The 20,172-nt window shown below is 49.7% G+C and overlaps 7 protein-coding genes across 7 annotated transcripts, besides 2 other annotated features; 2 read left to right on the forward strand and 5 right to left on the reverse strand.

Annotated features, from left to right (window-relative positions):
- Nucleotides 1-988: 988 nt before the first annotated feature.
- On the forward strand, nucleotides 989-2,266 carry FPSE_05633 (uncharacterized protein; the record flags this gene model as incomplete). The annotated part of the gene is made up of 2 exons (XM_009258751.1): nucleotides 989-2,102; nucleotides 2,157-2,266. 2 exons carry the CDS (start codon nucleotides 989-991, stop codon nucleotides 2,264-2,266), a joined length of 1,224 nt encoding a protein of 407 aa, XP_009257026.1.
- Nucleotides 2,267-3,172: 906 nt separating this feature from the next.
- FPSE_05634 (uncharacterized protein) lies at nucleotides 3,173-4,080 on the reverse strand (the record flags this gene model as incomplete). Its single annotated transcript, XM_009258752.1, has 3 exons — nucleotides 3,173-3,226; nucleotides 3,289-3,770; nucleotides 4,035-4,080. The coding sequence occupies 3 exons, from the start codon at nucleotides 4,078-4,080 to the stop codon at nucleotides 3,173-3,175; spliced, it is 582 nt and encodes a 193-aa protein (XP_009257027.1).
- Nucleotides 4,081-4,654: 574 nt separating this feature from the next.
- Nucleotides 4,655-4,689: a microsatellite.
- Nucleotides 4,690-4,800: 111 nt separating this feature from the next.
- FPSE_05635 (uncharacterized protein) lies at nucleotides 4,801-5,884 on the forward strand (the record flags this gene model as incomplete). Its single annotated transcript, XM_009258753.1, has 3 exons — nucleotides 4,801-5,017; nucleotides 5,093-5,707; nucleotides 5,760-5,884. 3 exons carry the CDS (start codon nucleotides 4,801-4,803, stop codon nucleotides 5,882-5,884), a joined length of 957 nt encoding a protein of 318 aa, XP_009257028.1.
- Nucleotides 5,885-6,181: 297 nt separating this feature from the next.
- On the reverse strand, nucleotides 6,182-9,766 carry FPSE_05636 (uncharacterized protein; the record flags this gene model as incomplete). The annotated part of the gene is made up of 3 exons (XM_009258754.1): nucleotides 6,182-7,008; nucleotides 7,057-9,084; nucleotides 9,133-9,766. The coding sequence occupies 3 exons, from the start codon at nucleotides 9,764-9,766 to the stop codon at nucleotides 6,182-6,184; spliced, it is 3,489 nt and encodes a 1,162-aa protein (XP_009257029.1).
- A 455-nt stretch (nucleotides 9,767-10,221) lies between these two features.
- On the reverse strand, nucleotides 10,222-11,374 carry FPSE_05637 (uncharacterized protein; the record flags this gene model as incomplete). The annotated part of the gene is made up of 3 exons (XM_009258755.1): nucleotides 10,222-11,033; nucleotides 11,082-11,229; nucleotides 11,288-11,374. The coding sequence occupies 3 exons, from the start codon at nucleotides 11,372-11,374 to the stop codon at nucleotides 10,222-10,224; spliced, it is 1,047 nt and encodes a 348-aa protein (XP_009257030.1).
- A 613-nt stretch (nucleotides 11,375-11,987) lies between these two features.
- Nucleotides 11,988-12,632, reverse strand: FPSE_05638 (uncharacterized protein; the record flags this gene model as incomplete). The annotated part of the gene is made up of 1 exon (XM_009258756.1): nucleotides 11,988-12,632. The coding sequence occupies one exon, from the start codon at nucleotides 12,630-12,632 to the stop codon at nucleotides 11,988-11,990; it is 645 nt and encodes a 214-aa protein (XP_009257031.1).
- Nucleotides 12,633-15,446: 2,814 nt separating this feature from the next.
- Nucleotides 15,447-15,494: a microsatellite.
- A 717-nt stretch (nucleotides 15,495-16,211) lies between these two features.
- On the reverse strand, nucleotides 16,212-18,300 carry FPSE_05639 (uncharacterized protein; the record flags this gene model as incomplete). The annotated part of the gene is made up of 4 exons (XM_009258757.1): nucleotides 16,212-16,802; nucleotides 16,859-17,373; nucleotides 17,430-17,495; nucleotides 17,547-18,300. The coding sequence occupies 4 exons, from the start codon at nucleotides 18,298-18,300 to the stop codon at nucleotides 16,212-16,214; spliced, it is 1,926 nt and encodes a 641-aa protein (XP_009257032.1).
- Nucleotides 18,301-20,172: the final 1,872 nt, after the last annotated feature.

Below are 20,172 nucleotides of genomic sequence, written 5' to 3' on the forward strand. Positions count from 1 at the left end.
CGGGGTGGCCCTGGGCGTGTAAGTGGTGATGACATTCATCCAGTGTGTCCTAAATCTGCAGGTGGTCTAGCTCCAGGGCCGAACTGGATTGATTACAGGGGGCTTGGGGACTTGGGACTGCTATCGATCGGTCGTTGTCCAGTGAGCGAGCAATTGGCGGCGTAGTAGGAGGTATTATGAGCTGGCACCCCGCCATGGAGTGAGGTGCATTGCATCCATCGCTCGCCTGCTGTCCAACACCGAGTCCGCATCTTGACCGACAGCAAAGAGGTGAATTGACCGCAAAACAATCAATAGCGCTGAGTCTTCTCCGTAGAAAAAGCCGTTGCATCGTGTTCAAGCTGATTCGCCGTCGTGTGGGCCAGGTCCCCTTCTTGCGCCTGTGTCAGGTTCCCCATCTAGGAAAATCGAAGAGGCTGGTGTAAGTCCCAAGGTCTAAGCAGGAGGTTGGGACGCAAGAGAAGCCTTCGTCGCAGCCCACCACCAGCCGCTTAAAACTCTTGGTGCAGCGCCCAGAACTCAAAGTTACCGTTTCTTGTCTCTTCCCATTTTTTCCTGCTTGTAATCGACTGACTCACTAACCCTTTCGCTCGCTGAGAAACTTGGGATACTTTCTTTCTCATCTCACCTCATCTCAATCTCTCAGACTCTCTCACAAACCTTCAACCTCACATTCACTTTCGCTCTCACCTCCATTTACAGTTGACGGCAAAAAGTCTCGGGCACCAACAACGCTCACCCCGCTACAACCGCTTCTACCGCATTCCTCACCTGTCTCACTCAGAAGTTCAGTAAAATCTCGCAACTGGTTTTCGGCTTTTATCAGAAAAAGGCTCATCCCTCAACTTGCGCACTCAACTCAACTCAACTCGAAACAAGCACAACCTCTGACTGGTATTGGATTCAAACAACGTATTCTGACTTCGGCACTGCGCCAGTCTCAATACTCCAAAAACAGCCACGATCATCACCAGCAAAAACCGCTAAAATGCGTTCAGTGACGCAGCCTCTGCTGCTTCTCGCTGCCGCAGCTCTTTGCTCTGCTGGCCCGCTACCCAGAGATAATCTCCATGATGCTGGCTACTCATACCTCATGCGCCGAGACTGCGACTCATACTGCGGTTCTGACAACCAATACTGCTGCAGTTCTGGCGAGACATGCGAAACCTCCGGCGGAGTCGCACAGTGTGTCGCTGTGAAGGGAGGCTGGGTTGGCGATTATACCACCACCTGGACAGAGACCAAAACCTACACCAGCACACTCATGACCCGTTGGGAACCTGCGCCAGAACCCACCAAGGGCGTTGATTGTGTTCCCAAGCTCGACGAGCAGGAGCGATGCGGTGAGATCTGCTGCGCTGGCTGGCAGACTTGTGCCTTCAAGGGTCAGTGCTCAGCAAAGCCTGGTTACGATGCGCCCACCGCCGTTGTCATCACTAGCGATGGAAAGCTCACCACCCAGTACTCGGCTCCCTACCGAGTCACCGGTACCACCACCATCGTCAACAGTGGCTCACCCGCCGAGACCGAGTCTGGTACCGCGACCGAGACCGACACAGAAGCCACGGCCACTGAAACCAGTGACGAGGCTGCGGCTGGTGAGAGCGGTACTGGCGGCGGAGGTTTGAGTGCTGGTGCCATTGCTGGTATCGTCATCGGTGTCATCGCCGGTGTAGCACTACTCCTGCTTCTCTGCTTCTGCTGCATTGCACGCGGACTCTGGGTTGCCCTCTTTGGCAAGAAGGACAAGGACAAGGAAAGCCGTGAGCGAGTCGACGTCTATGAGGAGCGATACTCCCGACACGGAAGCCGACCCCCTCCTTCTGCCTCTGCCCACTCCCGCCGACCTCGACACAAGGGTTGGTTCGGTTTCGGCGGTAAAAAGGGCGGTTCCCCTTCTTCTGCCGGCGACCGCCGTGAGAAGAAGTCCGACGGCAAGAAGTGGCTCGGTATCGCTGGTCTTGCGGCCACACTCCTGGCTCTCCTTAACCTTAAGAAGGACAAGAGGCCTGCGAGCACCAAGCCAGCGCGATCATCCCGCGGATCCTCGCGATCGCGATACAGCGACTCCTACTACTCATACAGTGACTACACCAGTCCCAGTAAGTCCCCCATGTGACACATCCATGATTGCTTCCCCGTACTAACTGTAACAGCAGGCAGCTCAAGTTCAGGCGGACGAACAAACCGCACTCGTCGCACGGCGAGAGACAGCCGAGCAGGCAGTCGAGCAAGGTCGCACTACTCTCGTGACAGCAGGCGATGAAACACATAAATACCCGTTTCTCGCCCATTTCATCCCATTCGTCTCACATATACATACTACACTGTACATGTATCCTCCCTCATCTGACATGAGGGATTCGAGCTCGCATGTTGTCTCTGCTCGACTTGTACTTTTTTGATCATAAGGCTGCTGGCGTTTCTGGTTACTCACATAATGACTTTTCTCCACCTTATTTTTACACCGTCTTATTTGACTTTCCCCTCATCCCCCATCCGCACGCAACCCGCCCCGTTTTCAACCACAGACATTTTTATGTAACTCGTGCATTTACGGATGGTTAATGTCGTTTTGTATTGTTTTATTTTTTCAAAGAGATCACGTCACGCAAGGAAAGTTTAGAAGAGAAATGTCTCGTTATGAAGGTCGAGAAGGAAAATTACGAGTTTGATACAAGAAATGAATATACTCGTTACGAGGCACGTCTTAATGGAAATACGAGCCTCGATTTTTTCACATGCAGTTTTTGACCCAAAGTACCATTTGTGTGAACAGTGCCGTGCTATGATTGACCGAGGTTTATGCTGCGGCAAGTCGTCTTATCATTGATCGGATTCATTTGTCAGACTGAGCTCACAATGGACCAGAGGTGTTCTGAGGCAAGCAAGTCATGCGCATTGGGATGAGTGAAAACGCCTTTTTTTTGTCTTATCGCAAAAACCCCCCGAACCCTCGTCTAAAGCCAGTCCTTTTCGCTCCTTAAATGGTCACATACACGATTCGCTGACGAGATTCAAGTGTTTGGTCGGCACCAGAGTCATCATCTCTTTGCTTTTTGAAATTTGTTTAGTAGCCCTTTCTTTTTGCTACATGACATGCAAGATGAACCTTCGCCACTCCTGAGACCCAGAAACGCAAAAGAAACAAGATCCGTGTCCGTGTTCGCGTTTATTCGTCCTGGACAACGTTGCCCTTCTCGGAGACGTACAGACCGTCCAAGAACTAGAGGGTACCGGGTTAGCATATTCACTCTGGAATACCAAGCGTTGAGCAGGTCGTCTTACCTTTCGGATATCCTTGTTTCGCACCCGGCAGATCTGCTGGATATCGGCAGCACTTTGCGAAACGTTCTCGAGGGAGTTACCAGAGAGGACGAGCTCATCCTTCTGGGTGGTGGAAGCCTCAACATCGACACCGGGGTGCATGACGATTCGGCGGACGAGCTTCTCACCGATGAAGTTTCGGATCTCAACCTCGTACAAGTCGGTCTCGGAGTTCTGGGAGACGTTGACGTTGATGGGGAAATGGGCGTAGACGTATCGCATCTTGTACTTGAAGCCCTTGGTGACACCAACGATCAGGTTGTTGATGAGGGTTCGGACAGTTCGGAGGGTAGCGACGTTCTTGCGGACACCGTGGTGGATCTCGATGGAGATTTGGTTCTTCTTGGTGCTGGTGAAGTTGACGGCCAAGTGGCTGAGATCCTTGACCAGCTTGCCGCGGGGACCCTCGACGGTGACAATTCGCGACTTAATGGCAACCTTGACTGTAGAACACAAGACGAGTCAGCATTTCAGATCTTGCGAGTTAATAATTCTTGAAATTCTCGGCCCTGCCCGTGAACAGCTCCCCCGGTGAAAAAAATGATACAGAAGCTCCCGTTGCGAGAAGGCATTGCATTTCGTCTTTAACGTCGTTTGTGCGCAGCTTGTCAATCGCGGGCAAAAACTCCAGTAACCTTGATTTCGAGGATATTCGAGCGGGCGGCGACGAGAAGATCAGGAATAAAAGGGAAACGGGCGCAACGTACCCCCCTCGGGGATCTCAAGGAGCTCCTGGGAGTGAATGTACTTCATCCTGCCGGCTGTGAGGTGTTGATGTCGGGGGTTGAGGGTATCTAGAGCCGTCCGCGAATTTTTGGGAATCTGTGGGCAGGAAAAGTTCCAGGTAAGTGCCAGAGGTAGGGCTCGCTCTTTCCACGTGAGGGCAATTGTAGTGGGGAAAGAGCAACCGACCGCACTAGCGTTTTGCTGCCCACCAAAAGACGTGACATATCACGTGATTTGAGTTGCTTGTTTTCTCAGTTGCTGGCCCCTCTGATCTTTCTCACAGTTGATATGAGCCAATTAAATGCCTCTATCTTGACAACTTGGGCTTTGACAACGATGTACTCTGTCAATTGTTGTGAATAGGTAGTATGGCAGATGCAATGCGTAGATACCTAGGTAATAAGTAGACAGATTTCTGATTGCATTTATTATCAAAAACATACAGTTTTGTCACAGTCTCATAATCAATTCGTCCTCCCAAACTCACACCCAACCCTCTAACCAAAAGTCTCATATCACGGCAAGCTCGGGTGGGTCTTGATCGGTCCCCTGTCTCCCCGGCCGATACGTCAGCGCCGCCGACCTCCGACGTCCTCACCAACAACCCAGCTCAGACCAGCCCAGTGCAGCCCAGCCATCCCACTATCACCAAGCGAAGCGAAGCTCGTGCCAGCCTCAGCCTTACCTCACGACATCGCCCGATAGCAAAGGCAAAAGGCAACAAGAGTCAATTTCAACTCGCCCGCCATGTCGTACTTCTTTGCGACTCCCGTCGATATCGACGTTGTCCTCGACGACACCGATGACCGTTCCATGGTCGATGTTAAGCTCGACAAGAACCGTCGCGAGAAGGCGCCCCTCTTTATGGATGGCGAGTCTGTCAAGGGCGCCGTTACTGTTCGTCCCAAGGACGGCAAGAGGCTTGAGCATACTGGTATCAAGGTCCAATTCATCGGCACGATAGGTACGCAACCAACCCCTTTATACGATCAGGATGCGCTTCGCCAATACTCGAGATACTGATTGATGCGTCGCATAGAGATGTTCTTCGACCGTGGTAACCATTACGAATTCCTGTCCCTGAACCAAGAGCTTGCTGCGCCTGGCGAGCTTCAGCACCCCCAGACCTTCGACTTCAACTTTAAGAACGTCGAGAAGCAGTACGAATCATACAATGGAATCAACGTCAAGCTGCGCTATTTCGTCCGCGTCACAGTCTCGCGCCGCATGGCCGACGTCATCCGCGAGAAGGACATCTGGGTCTACAGCTATCGCATCCCCCCCGAGATGAACAGCAGCATCAAGATGGACGTTGGTATCGAGGACTGTCTGCATATTGAGTTTGAGTACAGCAAGAGCAAGTACCATCTCAAGGATGTTATTGTCGGCCGTATTTATTTCCTGCTCGTCCGCCTAAAAATCAAGCACATGGAGCTCTCCATCATTAGGAGAGAGACAACAGGCGCCGCGCCTAACCAGTATAACGAAAGCGAGACATTGGTGCGCTTTGAGATCATGGACGGTTCGCCATCGCGAGGAGAGACAATTCCCATCCGGCTGTTCCTTGGTGGTTTTGATCTGACACCCACTTTCCGCGACGTCAACAAGAAGTTCTCCACCCGTTATTATCTCAGCTTAGTTCTTATCGACGAAGGTCAGTCAATCCCTAGCTCATATCAAATCCCACTGAACTAACCGATTCGCAGATGCTCGACGATACTTCAAGCAGTCAGAGATTATTCTGTACCGCCAAGCCCCTGACGCGGCTCCCGTTCTAAACGCCGGTACCTCATCACTACCTGAGAACAAGGCGGTCACCGCACAGGCATAAAAACAGAAACAGAACCTGGCTGTTGGTCTGATGTATATTCACAATCAGCTTAATGCGCGTCCTTTAAGCATCGGTCCTGGCGTTTCGGGTTTCAAGACGGGAAGAGTAAGATGATGGAAGATTTGTAGTTCTTTATTTTTTGTTTAAAACGAAACCATCCTCGAAACAAATTAATCAATTCCACAATATGATGGTTCCCAATACGTATAACATGTCCGAGGTATCGCGCCCCTCCGAATTTTCAAAGAATACACCCCTAGTCTACATGAAGTGACCTAGCCTGTCCTAACTCTGCGCTCATGAAATTTCCATAACGTCGTCCGCCTCAAAGCCGAACTGGTTGTTGTGAATTGCCGTGATTCGGTCCAGCTCGTCTTGGTACTGCTTCCTAATATCCGCCAGTGAAACCACCTTGCGCTTCACTGCATCTTTCTGGCCATAGCCAGCTGGGGCTTCATCATAGATCCAAGCCTGCTTGGAATCCACACAGCTGAGGGCGTTGATGAGCAGGAGGTACTGTCTGGTCACCGGAGTATCAAGAATGTCCTCTCCTGTGGCCTCGTCGCCTTCTCCAGCGCTTCGTAGCTTGTGAATTCGGTCCAGTACGACTGATGCAGCGCCGCGGTAGTTGTTGTGCTTGATTCGCCATGAGTAGAGAACCTGGTGGTAGGGGAAATCTTCTATAACATCAAGTGTCGCCTTTGTCTTCTGTGACAAGATGTCGTCGACTTCCTGCTGCAGACCTGGGAATGGCATAGATACAAGCTCGATGTTGTGGTAAGTCGCACACATTCTGTCGACCAGCTTGCGCAGGTTTGAGATCTTCATTGCCTGGTCCTTAATTGACACCAGTGTTGTGTGAGCGAGCTCAAATTGTGATGTCGCAACTGCAGCATTGAACAAGCGGCTTTGCATGTCAGTCTTAGTGAACATGGCATCTTGCTTGTTGCCAAGGAATTGCATGGCGAGACGAGCGAACTCGATCACGTAAGAGTAAGCCTTTTGCTTCTCGAACAAGGCGACGATGTGCGAGTAGTACTTTGCAGGGCCGTGGTTGAGCAGGTTCCACTCAGTATCGTCAAGCAGGCCGCTGCTGTGGCGATCACTTTCGAGGTTTTCCGTGCCTAAACCATCGTTAGCTAACATCAACAAAGCACCAGTGGCTGACTCACTCATCCCGATGGCTGCCTTTCTAAAGTAAATAGCAGCAGTATTAAAGTCCTTCAAGGCCAGCTGCAGGCGACCTTGAACGTATGTAGAAAAGGGGTTCTGGTCACAGAAAGGTGCAATATCCAGAGCCAGATCAGCCCTCTCTCGCTTGATGAGAAAGCACTGGATCAATGACGGTGAAACCTCGATATCGCTATCGGGAGCACACAGGTTGGTAACTAGGTCAGTAATGTCGGTAGCAAGAGGTGTGCCCTTCTTGGAGAAGCCAAGCAGGTGACCAACATTCGCCTCTAGCGCCGTTACGCACTGGGCATCTTCAACAATCTTTCTCGAGACGGAGCCGTTCTCGCTCTTCTCTCGGACGCTGGGCAATGTGATTTCAGTCTGGGCGAGCCACTTTAGCAGCTCCAATCGTCGCAGAGCTGCAATGAGCTGTCTAAAAACATTGCCGACGTCGACTCGGTTATGAAGGATATCGGCCTCGTTGTCGAACTCGAATTCCATGTGGACGAGAAGAATCAACTGGCTAAAATACACCCTCCACTGCAACTCAATGTTGTCTTGAACCGCCTTCACAACCAACTTCTTTCCAAAGTCAGTGAGAGGATGGCGCAAGTTACGGGTCTTGGCCTCTTCGGGTGCAGAAATGAGGTTCATCACATCAGTGTAAAGGTCGTCTGTAACTGTGCTGAAGTTTTGGCCAAGAACATCGACAACTTGGTTGCAGTCCTCATCAGTAATTCCCCGCCAGAAGCCAGACTTGTCGGAGAAATACTGAATACGCTCGAGATCAGTCTTGGACGAGTCTTCAAACAGCTCAGGCCGCAGTGTGGCTTGACAAGATTGCGTTAAATATTCGGGGAATCCTTCCACAAATGTCAGGCCAGATCCAATCAGGGCCGCTTGAGCGAGCTGGTCTTGTTCTGGCGAGGATATGTTGTAGTATAGTCGTTCCAGGCTACTGCATTCCCGGATGGCTGAAAGGAAGTCGGCGCAGACAACCCAAGCCAGGCCTGTGTGAGGGTCGAGGGTTAGTCCAAGTGCTTCTCCTCGTTGCTTATCCAATTCGAGCAATAGACGGTAGAACCTCAACCACTGAGCCTCGCTCGACGCGCGAAAGGTTTCATATTCCATCGTGCCCGAAGAACCCCGATCCAGTGTTGCAATTGACCCCAATATCGAGCAGATCGCCTCGGCGAGCCCGCGACCCTTTCCGGCATCCTTTGATTTTCCAAAGCCTCGCTCATAAATAGACAATGCTGCCTCGAGGGTCGATTTCGTAAATTGACCGGGCTTCAAAATGAGTTGAAGCCACTTCTCGGTGACATCAGTTGGATCGGAAGGGCCAGACCCCTCGGCGGCCTGGATTAAGTTGTCTGCATATACACCATCCCAGTTATCCTCCCAGCTCTGTGAGATATTCTTACGATCCAATTCGAGCTTCTGCACCCTGTATGTCATGTTGTTCTTCCATAGGGTCCAAAGTTGGATAGCGCTCTCGGCGGGACAGGATAGAACGAAGTCGGCGAGGGTCCATACATCGGAAGAGGATGGCGTAACTGGGACCAAAGAGTTATTCGGGAAGATATCTTCAACAACAACGCTGAATGCATCCTTGGCTGTGATCTTCCAGAACTTGAACTCTCCAGCGCCAATGGGCGAGAACGTTGCGCAAACCCTGCTGCCACGATTCCGGCCTACAATCTGCACCAGGTTGGTTTGTGATGGATCAATAGCCCATTTGCCAATCTCCTGAGGATTTCTCTCGGCGTTTAGGATATCGCTTGTATACAGAATCTGGCCATCATCAATGTTCCAGATTCGCATTCTGTGGTCGAGACAGACGGTGATCGCAAAGAGGCAGTCGTCCAGTCCGAGACTGGTGACCTGAATCGAGGTGGCTGAGCTGTACTCCATGTTGATCTTGCCGTGCTTGATTGTGTGCTTTCCTTGAAAGGGAAGAAGACTTCGGAGGTTCTGCGCCCATCCCTGCACATTGAAGAACGATTCCTTCCAGACATTCGACGACACTATAGATATTAGCACATGGCCCTTCCACACATCTCACTATAACTCACGATCATTTGTCTTGGTTTTATCCAGCCTGATCACTCCTCCATCATTAACCGTCACCAACAGTGTCTCCGCGTTCACGGCAATCATACGGTGTGGGTGCTTGAAGCCCAATCCCGCTGGCGCCTGGACCTTGCCCAAATCAGAAAGCCCAGCATCGATGGCCGATCTCTTTCTGAACAGATCCGGTCGGAGATGGAAGCTGTATAGTTGGTATGCCTGATCGAGAACAAAGACGCAGAGTGAGTCGTGCTCTTCGTGGTCCGAGAATGCCACACATCCTGGCTGAATCGGGACGGAAAAGTGAAAGTTCAGGAACAGAGGGAAATCGGCGGCCTGTGATTTCTTGCAGACATCGACAGCCCGGATGCTGAGCAGTGTGCCGTCCTCAAGAATTCTCCAGAGGAAACTACGCGGTGTGTCGTGCCAAATTCGGTGGTAAATGGATGAAGAACTGGCCAAGTTCTTCACTCGAAATGACGTCTCATCCTCCGAACTGTTTTCTCCTGCCGATTTGCGATGGCTTCGGCCATGTATCGAGTTTGAGGGTACTCGAATCGTAACAACAGACGACGTCGTGGGAGGGTCGAGGTTTACTCGTGTCTCTTTGAAGACATATTGGGTATCGCCTGAGTCCATTTCGCCCCCATAAATCGGATCGATCGTGACGAGATGGTGTCGTGGGCTGGGCGATGTCGTTATTGTGATGGTCGCAAAGTGTTAGACTCTGGCGAGCGAAGTGCGGTCGCGTTGCCTAGCAGAATTTCTGAGGTGGAACTTGTTATCGCGATCGCGCTAACCGAAACGGGTAATCAGCTCTGGCTTACTGAGTTACGAATCACAAGTGAACATTGACAGCCTTTGTTTTATCACATGTTGAAAGGAGCATTGTGGCAGTTAATTGGGTTGACAAGACTCAATACTACATTAATTAATCATTTTCGTAGCCCATACCCATTTCTAAAACAGCCCCGTCCCATTTTAAAAATACCACTCCATGAAACGACCATTGGAATCTGCGCCAACCATCAATCACGCAAATAATCATCACCAGATACTCCAGCGCTTGTATAAACACAAATCGTCAATCAAAACTAATCCTTCTCCGTGTCCTTGGGCGCTGGGTCACCAATACCCTCCTCGCCAATGGCAAATAGTGTATCACTCTCTGGCAGGCAAGGGCTGTCATAGATTTTGGCGATACGAGTCTCAGCTCGACCCTTCTTGAGACTGATTCTTGTTGTACTGGCGTGAGCAATAATGTTACCACCAATGGGCTTCTTGGGGTCGGGGTTGAACATGGCGCTTGGGCCGCCATCGACCTGAGCCACGACTTGATTTGTAATAACCACTGCAATACCGAATTCGTCTGCCAGTCGCTGAAGTGTCCTCATGAACTTGGCCAAATGAGTCTGTCGATTTGAGAGCTCACCACGACCACAGAAATCTGTTCTGTATAGTGATGTCGCGCTGTCAACGATGAGTAGGGAGAACCTTGTCTCGCACATCATCGCAGCAGCCTGGTTGAGCAATTGAAGTTGATGATCAGAGTTGTAAGCGCGGGCATATGCAACATTGTCCAGGACTTCTTCTCCTGAAAGGCCAAATCTGTTGGCTACTCCTAGCAATCGGACAGGTCGGAATGTGCCCTCGGTGTCGATGTACATGCACTTGCCCTCGCCACCGCCCATGTCAAAGGGCAATTGACAGGTTACAGCGAGGGTATGACAAATCTGACTCTTTCCTGTTCTGAATTCACCAAACAGCTCGGTGACTGAGCCGGTTTCGATGCCACCTGCGAGAAGTGTATCAAGGTTCTTCGATCCGGTGGTGATCGAGATGAGTTCGCTGCGGCGTTGGTGCATCTCTGTGGCGGTAGTGAAGCCCATTGGCACAAGTTTGGAAGCTGTTCTATTATCAGTGCCGATTTTGGTAGCGAATCCGTGTCACATACCCTCAGCCAGAATCTTGGTCGCCTTCTGCTCAGAGATACCCTTGATCTGTTCCAACACTCGTCGTGGTGTGTAAGCCACTGACTCCACGGTATTGTAACCTCCATCGACGACGAGCTGAATGTCTCGCTTGGTCAAACCAGCAACTCCCTTGAGGAAACCAATGTCAGCAAACAGCGCAAATGGACTTCACTGCACAGAAACTTACCTCCAGAGCGAATAGTGGTGTTGGGGCACCAGGACCGGGCATGCCGCCTTCCTCGCCCATCTGGGACTCGTCGTGTTCTTGACTCATTTTGACTCCAAGTATATTCTCTCAGGTGGTAGGAACAAAAATAAAGGAGTCAATGTCAGGGTTGAAGTGAAGAGGATGAGAAAAATTAGTCCAGAGGTAAAAGAAGGGGGGGGAAGTTAAGTGAAATCGCGGTGGGACGCGTCTAGTGGGAGGCAACAGCGCCACCATTGTACGCCAAGTCACGTGTCGGTGACACTTACGATCCACATCATCTAGGCTGCCCATGTAGAAGGAAACCTAGTAGGTATTAAGATTCTCATCTCTTTTCAGATTAACAATGAATCTTATCATCATAGACAAGATTCTATGAAGCAGTATTAATAAGTGAGATACGAAGTAGTCATGATTGTGCTTAGGAAACATTTTTATGAACATCACTATTTCTAAGGCACTTGGAAACATTGTTTGTTATATAGTTGAATTATTATTTGCTACCGTACAAGGAGCGAATGGCCAAATTGGCCTACAGTGAACATGCTAATGAACTTCCAAAACACCCTTCCATGCAAGTCAAAGTCGTAAACCCGATTCATTTTGGTCCCGATCTAAGGAGTAGCCGCCGATGAAGTGGCTTTTATCGAGATCCGTGATGTGTTGAGTGCTGTGGTTGAGTTTACTCAACGTTGATGCGTCGAGACTCGTGCTTCTTGGCCTTGGGGACAACGATGCTCAGGATACCATCGTTGAATCTAGCAGAGACGTTGTCCTGATCAACACGAGTGGGGAAGTTGAAGCTGCGAGAGAATTCGCCGAAGCTACGCTCGGTGAGCCAGTACTTGGACTGGTCGGCGGGCTTCTTCTCAACTTCCTGGGGCTGTTCATGGTGGGTGACCTCAGTGCTGGCCTCGTGAGCCTTGGCTTGCTCCTCGTCCTCAACGGTGGCGTGGTGGGAGTTGCTGTGTTCCTCGCTGTCGTCAGTGATGGCGCCTCGGGCTTCGGTGCCCTCGACGAGGCCAGCGGGAGGGGTGCCGGCAGTGTAGGTGCGCTCGGTCTTGCCGCGGATGAGCATGGTCTGAGGTTCGGTGAACTCGATGTGAACATCAGACTTGTTCATACCGGGGAGTTCGCCGTGAAGCTCATAGGATTCTCCAGTCTCGCGGACATCGAACTTGGGCTGCCAGTGGCTGAGGCCGCTGCGGCGAGTGCCACCATTTCCGTTGGTTCCCTGGCGAGAGTAGCTGTCAAAGTCGTCAAGGAGGCGGAAGAGAGGAGTGAAGGAAGCGTCGGAGTTGTAGAAGTTGCGAGGGAAGAAAGCCATTGTGTTTGTTGTGTTGGTGGTGGGTTTGAAAGTGAAGTGCTTCAGGTTGATGGTGTTTGAGAAAGAGTTGAGTGTTGAGAGTGTAGTTTTGAAGTAGTGGTTGTTGCGAGTGTTGTTTGGTTGAGCTTGTTTGTGTTTGATCTGATGAAGAATAAAGTCCAGCTTTGGAGGAAGAGAAGCCTTGCTTTATACTTGATGATGAGGAAGATGCTCTGGACATGGGACTTTCCTTACCTTTCGCGAAAGATCGATGAAACCTGTCACTTGGAGGTTCTAGAAAATACAAGAGTTCAAAAGAGGGGCATAGAAGTTTGACAAAGCAATCAGGCGACGATTTCGACGCAATGTTGACATCAAATCATACGAATAAGCGAAGCATCACCAACTCGGTTGGCTACTCGCACTTAGAAGAAACTGCTGGATTGTGGTGGAAGGTTCCAGGGGATACCAGCTGTACGCGGACATCACAATTGCACAATTGGATCGCTGCACTGGGAATCATCGAAATTACTCGACATTAAACCAAAATCTATCAGAACCACACGGTATTCTCAAAGCAGCTTATGTCGGTAGACCACTGAGTATCCTCTGCTTTCCATTTCATGTTCGATGGAAAGATGATCCGTGATCGAACGCCGAGGTACATCACTTGGAGAACTGGTCCGTGCGCAACAGATGCTGACATAATGACGTCAGTGGTACTGAGGCTACCCTATACCATCCGCCCATCTGCGACTGGAAAACTTAAAGGTTATAGCTACAATGAAAATGTGTTCATAGGTAGCTTGCTGGCTTTATTGGGCTGATTTCCTTATCTCAACTATGAGTACTTTGTTGAAGGGTACTATGTGGTTGCACTGCTTGAAGAAATCGTCTACTGGGTTCCTGTTACGACATGTTGAGAACATGTCGACAAAGTACATCAAACCACAAAATTAATCAAAAGATTTTAACAAATAATAACTTAAATCGACATGTATACCGAATGTTTGGTATTACGTTATAGCTGTGATTGTTTCTTATTGGTATTTGTATCATATCTTGGGAGTAGATGACTGATCGGGAACCAGACAAATTATATACAGAAACCAAAAGAAAAAATACCAACGCCTATAAACATACGCTAGAAAACAAAGAGTACAAGTTTGATGGAACGATTCCGAGTTGTCATTGTCGATACTATGGTGAAGTTAAATACGATGCTATGTCGGAGAAGAGGCTATCTGATACTGACAGCACCCAGAGCAAATAGTCAAAGCATTGGATGGTGAAAAATGGTAAGATAATTTAGTAAATTAACTAAGAGTCAAGAGCATTAGCCGTAAAGAAAAAATACAAATAGGAAAACATCGAGGACCAGGGGCAAGACATAGCAGCTGCCATGTCGTAACACCAGGTCCTGGTCGACTGACTGGGTATCCGGGGAATGTTGCAAAGTAAGATGTATTTGAATTGTATGATAGACGATAAGAAAGATATGAATGGTAGCAAAGAATGTTCTTTTGTGTTTATAATAATATGTCATGTGTCTTTTGACTGTGTTTCACTGACTCGTCCACCAACAGTAGATAAACGATCAAGTATGAACGCGTCTACTTAGACCACGATTCAAACACTATGGCAAGAAGAACAGAGTAATTTTATAACGGAAAATAAACTGGAATAAGTGAACAGAATGAAGAAGTATTCGACCCTCTGTCAGGCTTATGTCCCTGAACAATAGCTATCGTAAATCTCAGGATGAATGCAACTAGCAGGCCATATTTATCAAGGCGACTTTGTTCGATAAACTCCATTGTACGTCACTTGATGAACTGTAATAGCTAGTGATGGGCGTGTAGTACTATGGGCAGTTATGTAATGAACGAAATCCAGGAATGGTAGGCTCACTGGAGCAACCAACGAGTCCAGTGAAGAACGGCAGGATTTCACAAGAGCTACCAGTATGTCCATATCAACATAGCTTTGGGTATATGTAAAGAATATGTCAAGTATCGTGTTTCGAAGGAAGTATGATATCGACGAGGTGTACCGATCGGAAAGGAATAGACATGGCCCCAGCTTGGTTGGGCTGCGATCGTTACGACGTGATAGACTCGATTCGATCCTGTTATCATATAATTAGCAACAAGTCCTTATGGTAAAAAGCAATATCCAATGTTGAACCGTTAGAAAGTGAATAAAATAATGAAAAAACTCTCTGGGTAGTGAGAGCTAAGGAGGCAAAGAAAGACTCTCATGCTGACTGAGATTAAACCGGCGAAAGAACCAAGAATTGGATCCAACCTGATCAAGCTCTGATCTCGAATCGACCAAGAGGCTTTCAATGACATATGAAAGCCACGTTTTCTTGGATGTTCTGGACAAAACCAGGGTTCATGTTTAAAGTGACATCGAGGTGGATTTGAGTCGACATCGGAATCATACAACGATTGTATGACGTAGAGATATCAGAACCGGAGAGAACAGAGAGGAAAGGCTGTGTATTGTACTGTTGTGCATCACGATCTAGGTAAGATAATGAATCATATTGACCATCGTACGATGGCCAGTTCGCCTTGTAAATGATTCTTATTCGGGTCTCCATGCATGGGAATGGGAATGATTGCCATCACGTTAAAATGCCGACCCCCACATTCAACGACACCAATAATTGATGGTGGGGGATCAGAACCTAGAGTCGGGGTCTCGCCCGTCGGATCAACAGGGTCTAGAACATGACGTAGTCCATGACGCTCTGTGCCTCTCGAGCTAGTGCAAGTCAGAGCACTCGGGTCATTCGGTACTAGGTATCCGTAGGTGTGCCCCAGAAAGCCAAACCAAACCAGCTCAGCCCAGTTAGCCAGTCCAGCCCAACCCAGCATAAGGGATGCAAGACTGAGTGGCTGGCAGCTTTAGCCTTAGCAGTTGTGTGGCATCCCATGTGTGCCTGTCTGTCGTCGGTCATTAAAATGACCTACTAGCGTTGATAATGCTGGTTCAGTAGGTTGCTCTTTTACCATCTTTGGAAGATACACCCCACCGTGCCTTTTGCTTCAGCCACAACGTTGCCACAACGCTCCCAACTTCAGATCGTCGTCTTATCGATTTGATCTATCGTCCTAAGCGTATACAACGTCAGAGACACGCCCCGAGGAAACTCGGACATGATAGTAGCGGCCCGCCCACGGAAAGCGACGGGAAGCACCACCAAGCCATCCGGACTGACCGTTGCCACCTGGTACCTGACAACCCAAAAGAAAGCCACTGTTTGACCGGACCAGACTAGACTGATCAACTTTTTTCCATTTTGATGATACAGTCAATACGACTTCGGTTCACAACCTCACTTGCCCACAGCAAAACCATTGGAAATTAGCTGATTATAATAATGAGACGTAAACTACCACATAGTGCCATTTACAACCAACATGAATGACCTTACCCGTAGTAACATGCCAATAATGCTCTGCATAGATTCCAAATCATTATCATCGTATCTTTGAATTACCGTCTCGGCAAATGCACCTGCAAGAGCACTCCAGCACGCCAATACCAAGATTACCATTTAGAGAACCTGTCTCGTGTCCAAACCGTCCCTCATTGTCCGTATGGCCGTGCTGGGGCGAAGCTTTGCATCATGGCCATGGGAACCCGCACGCCCTGATGCACCACCTCTGGACTCTGCACACGGTTGAAAAGCCCAATAAGTCTCCGACCAACTGAAGGTTCAAGCTCGGTCCCGTCTCGTGCAATTTTGACCTCGCGATTGGAATTCCACGGGTTGCGCAACCCTCGCGTACGGTAAAACGGTAGACGGCTTGTCGACAACCACTCAAGCTTGAAAGGCTTTCCCCACGTCTTAGTAGCCCCCCCCTCCCCAGTATTGCTCTTGATGCTCATCACCTCAGCCTCACTCTCATCATCCGACAACGCCTCAGAATCCTCTCGTTCAGCTTCCCAAAATATAGTACCCCTGGCGGAATCGTCGATGATGCGGCCCTTGGGAGCCTGTTCAGTCGCTTCGGTCGGTATGGCCTTTGGAAGGTCGAGGTCGTTGGTCGTTTGGGCCGTTGGCGCAAACTCGATAGCTGCTGCAGGGTCTTCGTTGATTTGCGATACCATTCTAGCATAACCATAGTATTCGCCTGATTTGTTGGCCGAGAACACCAAGTAGACGCTGTCAGCAACCTATTGAGAATATTTAGTTGTTGCACCAGCTCGGAGGAATGGATATGGTGACATACCTTGAACGCATTGTTCAATGCGTCCTCATTGTGCGATTGGGTTGCCCAAATGCCCGTGTTAACACTCAACTCGAGGTCTTCAACCGTCAGACTCTTGAGAATAAAGAATTTGTCTTTCTGCGATGAAGCATCGCCAGCAATAATGGGCTTGGGGGACACGGCTGACACGACTATTGGGCTAGTCACTTCGATCTCTACTTGCGCCTTGTCTGGGACGGGGTCAGTCCTGGGACCTGCCGTGACCACTGCTGGCCCAGTCGGGGCTGTAACACCAGCAGCACTCTCCACTGTACTCTTGCGCAGCCTGCTAACAAGGCGAACAGATTGGAATTTCGAATCGTGCAATTTGTGTTGTGCTGCGCTGCAGGTTTCTTCGTCCTTGAAGTTGGCAAACGCACAATTGCTCTTGGAGATAAGAAAAAGGGACTCTAATCCTGGTGTTTCCTTGCAAACATGGTGGACGAGGGTCATAAGGTCGGTTTGTGGAGGAAGATTGCCAATCCATATCGCGTGTCCTAATAATACAGGGCTTTAGTAAATGTTCACAGATTGTCTGGGTGGATTATCTTACCACTCTGTCGCGGCTTCCTGGGAGGACCCCGCACTGCACTCTGTCGTCTCTCCCTCTCTGACCCATCTGAGGTTCTTTTTAGCTCAGTTTTAGTAGGAGGTTGTTTCCCAACCCTACCATGTCCCTGCTTGTAAGGCTGTGGGTGAACTACTCCATACTCTGCCTGTTGCGGCATGATTCTTGGTTCGTTGGGCATGGACCCTCCACCAGGATAGTGACCAGGGATGATGCCGTTTGGTACTGGCTGCGTGTGAGCCTGGTACTGGGGTCCGGGTGGATAGTAATAAGTTGACTGCTGAGGACCCATCATCATCTGGTTTGGGTAATATGCCATGTTCTGCCTTTGAACCATTGCATTTGCTGCTTGAGCCTGGGGCATCTGGTTCCCGTAGTATGGTGGCATCTGCGGCTGTATGTAGTAACCCTGCCCAGCGACTGGCATTGACGGGTGCCCGGGGAACTGTGACATGTGCTGCATCATTGGCGGTGACCCTGCGGGGTTCATACGTTGCTGGTTATTCGGAGGGTATTGTCCAGGTCGGAAGCCCATCGAAGGGAGAGCGTTGGCAACAGGTGCCATGTTGTATGGCCCGGGTCGAGGACCTGAAGGGGGTTGAGACATGTCGAACTGTGCTGCGAAAGCGTGCTGGGATGCATTATGGTGCTGTTGGGACAGAGGAGAGAGCTCGTGTTCATGACTGGTTTCTGGCTTGCCCTGAGCTGATGGAGGACCGCTAGGTGCCGCTGTGTTGACAACCTTTGGGGTATCCTGTTGAAGTGCGCCCATACTCGGGGCTTGGGTGCTAGCTATATCTCCCATTTGTGCTGTTTCGTAGTTGCGATTCCAAGTGGTGACAGGATGGCCTGCCATTGTTTCAAGTTGATTAGCAAATCGGCCAACCCGACACAGTATCCCATGTAGAGTATTACTTCAAGGAGAATATCGTACCTGGAGTGCTGTATTTTGAGGGAAGATCACTTACAAACGACCCTACCAGAGGAAGTCGTGTCGTTTCAGTCCGAAAATAGGTATACTTGCTAGCTGAAGCCACAAGTGAACAGGGTTTAAGCCGAGGAAAAAAAACAATGGCCTAGCCCTCTTTTGATGGCTGTGACTGACCAATGCTGGGGAACAAGTAGGGAGGGGAATACCGAGCAATTTTGTGGCCGAGAACGTGTCAGAGCCGATAATGTTGCTCAATGAGTGGGGGATAGGTATGGACCCCACGGCTTTGGATCTGAGAAGATGGGGATGAACTTATTGCTCTGTCTCTTTGTATGCACTTCTTGGGAGGCCAGGTGGCGGTGATGGTAACGACGATTTCTGGAGGATGGGTTCGAAGAAAGGCGTGCGTTGTCCCCACGGGGAAAACAGTGAAATCGTCGAGCACCTTCGAGCTCAACGCCAAGTTTTCGAAAGGGAAAAGAATTGAAACGGTGATATGGTCGATAAAGGACACTGACTATATTTCCTTTGGGCGTAACAGGGATATGAGCTTAGTTCAGGGACCAGTGCACTGCTTGAGGTGAAGTGTCGAAGTGCAACAAAGCCGCCTTCCAAGCTGGTAGTCAGCCACACAGCTGGCTCAACGCACAAACACTTACAACAGCACAAGACAATGAAATATAGGTCGAAAGGCTTCCAGTGCGTTGGTGAAGAAACACAACAAGGAAACACATGTAGAGGCGTGTGTAAGACCTTGAACCGTGTGAGGACGGACTAGCCAGCCTTGCTCCAGCTGTAAGTGAATGCCCTTGAAGGTGTAAGTGGATTGGCAAAAGCAATTCCTCAAGCTTCAGGGACATTCAAAAGAGAAACAGCCTCTAAAGGGATAACAGACTAAAGAAGCCTGTGGAAGGGCAAGGGGCGAAATCTCAGCCCACGATCAAACAGTAGAGGCTTTAACAACGGAGATAGCGAGTGGCCAACAGTCAAAGCTTCCGAAGCTAGGGCTCATGAAAGGCTTGGGAGGTACTGCACGGCAGGGACACACGCAGGGATAAAGGGAATAAATGACCAAGTTCAGACTAGATGAAGGGGTGCTAACAGGATAGACTCATGGGGGCGTGAGCCACAGATTCGTATGACAGATGGGAAATGTGATGGGCGATCTCTAAGTTGGCACAGCTCAAAGATGGGAATTTGCTAGGGCCGTGCCGGTGGAGGAGTGGGTGGAGGAAGTGGAGGAAGAGAGTTCGGACAAGAATAGCAGGTAAAGACAAGTGTAGCTATTGCCAGAACAACACTACCAGAGAACTATGGTAAGACTGAGAAGTCAACAGTGTCGATAGGCCTTTAAGCCACACGATTGATGATCGAGAATTGGAACTCGCTGCGAACAATCTATGGGCAATATTCCTGGTCCTAACGAGACTTGTTGACAGCGACTCGGATATACATCAGTCTGACCGTCAAGTTTCGGCATAAACTGCTGCAGTCCCCCGTTGTGCAGTAGTAATATGTAAGTTGGAAAGACTACCGTCTCGTCAGACACTGGTGGCTGAGGTCACGTAAAGAGCTATCATTTCCGCCACCGTCCATCGATCCACCACTTCGACGAACATTCAGGTACCGAGTGCCACAGATTTGCATTGAGGACGTAGTCAAGATGCCGTTGAGAACTGTGGTTGGAAGCAAGGGCTTGAGCCGAAAAACGGTGCTGGTAGCAAGGAAACAGGGTCCAAGCAAGAACAGCCACAGCAGAACCTAATTCAGATTATAGAGAGAAGGGGGGGGGGGGGG

Source organism: Fusarium pseudograminearum, chromosome 1 (genome assembly GCF_000303195.2).
Source record: "Fusarium pseudograminearum CS3096 chromosome 1, whole genome shotgun sequence".
Lineage (NCBI taxonomy): Eukaryota > Fungi > Ascomycota > Sordariomycetes > Hypocreales > Nectriaceae > Fusarium > Fusarium pseudograminearum.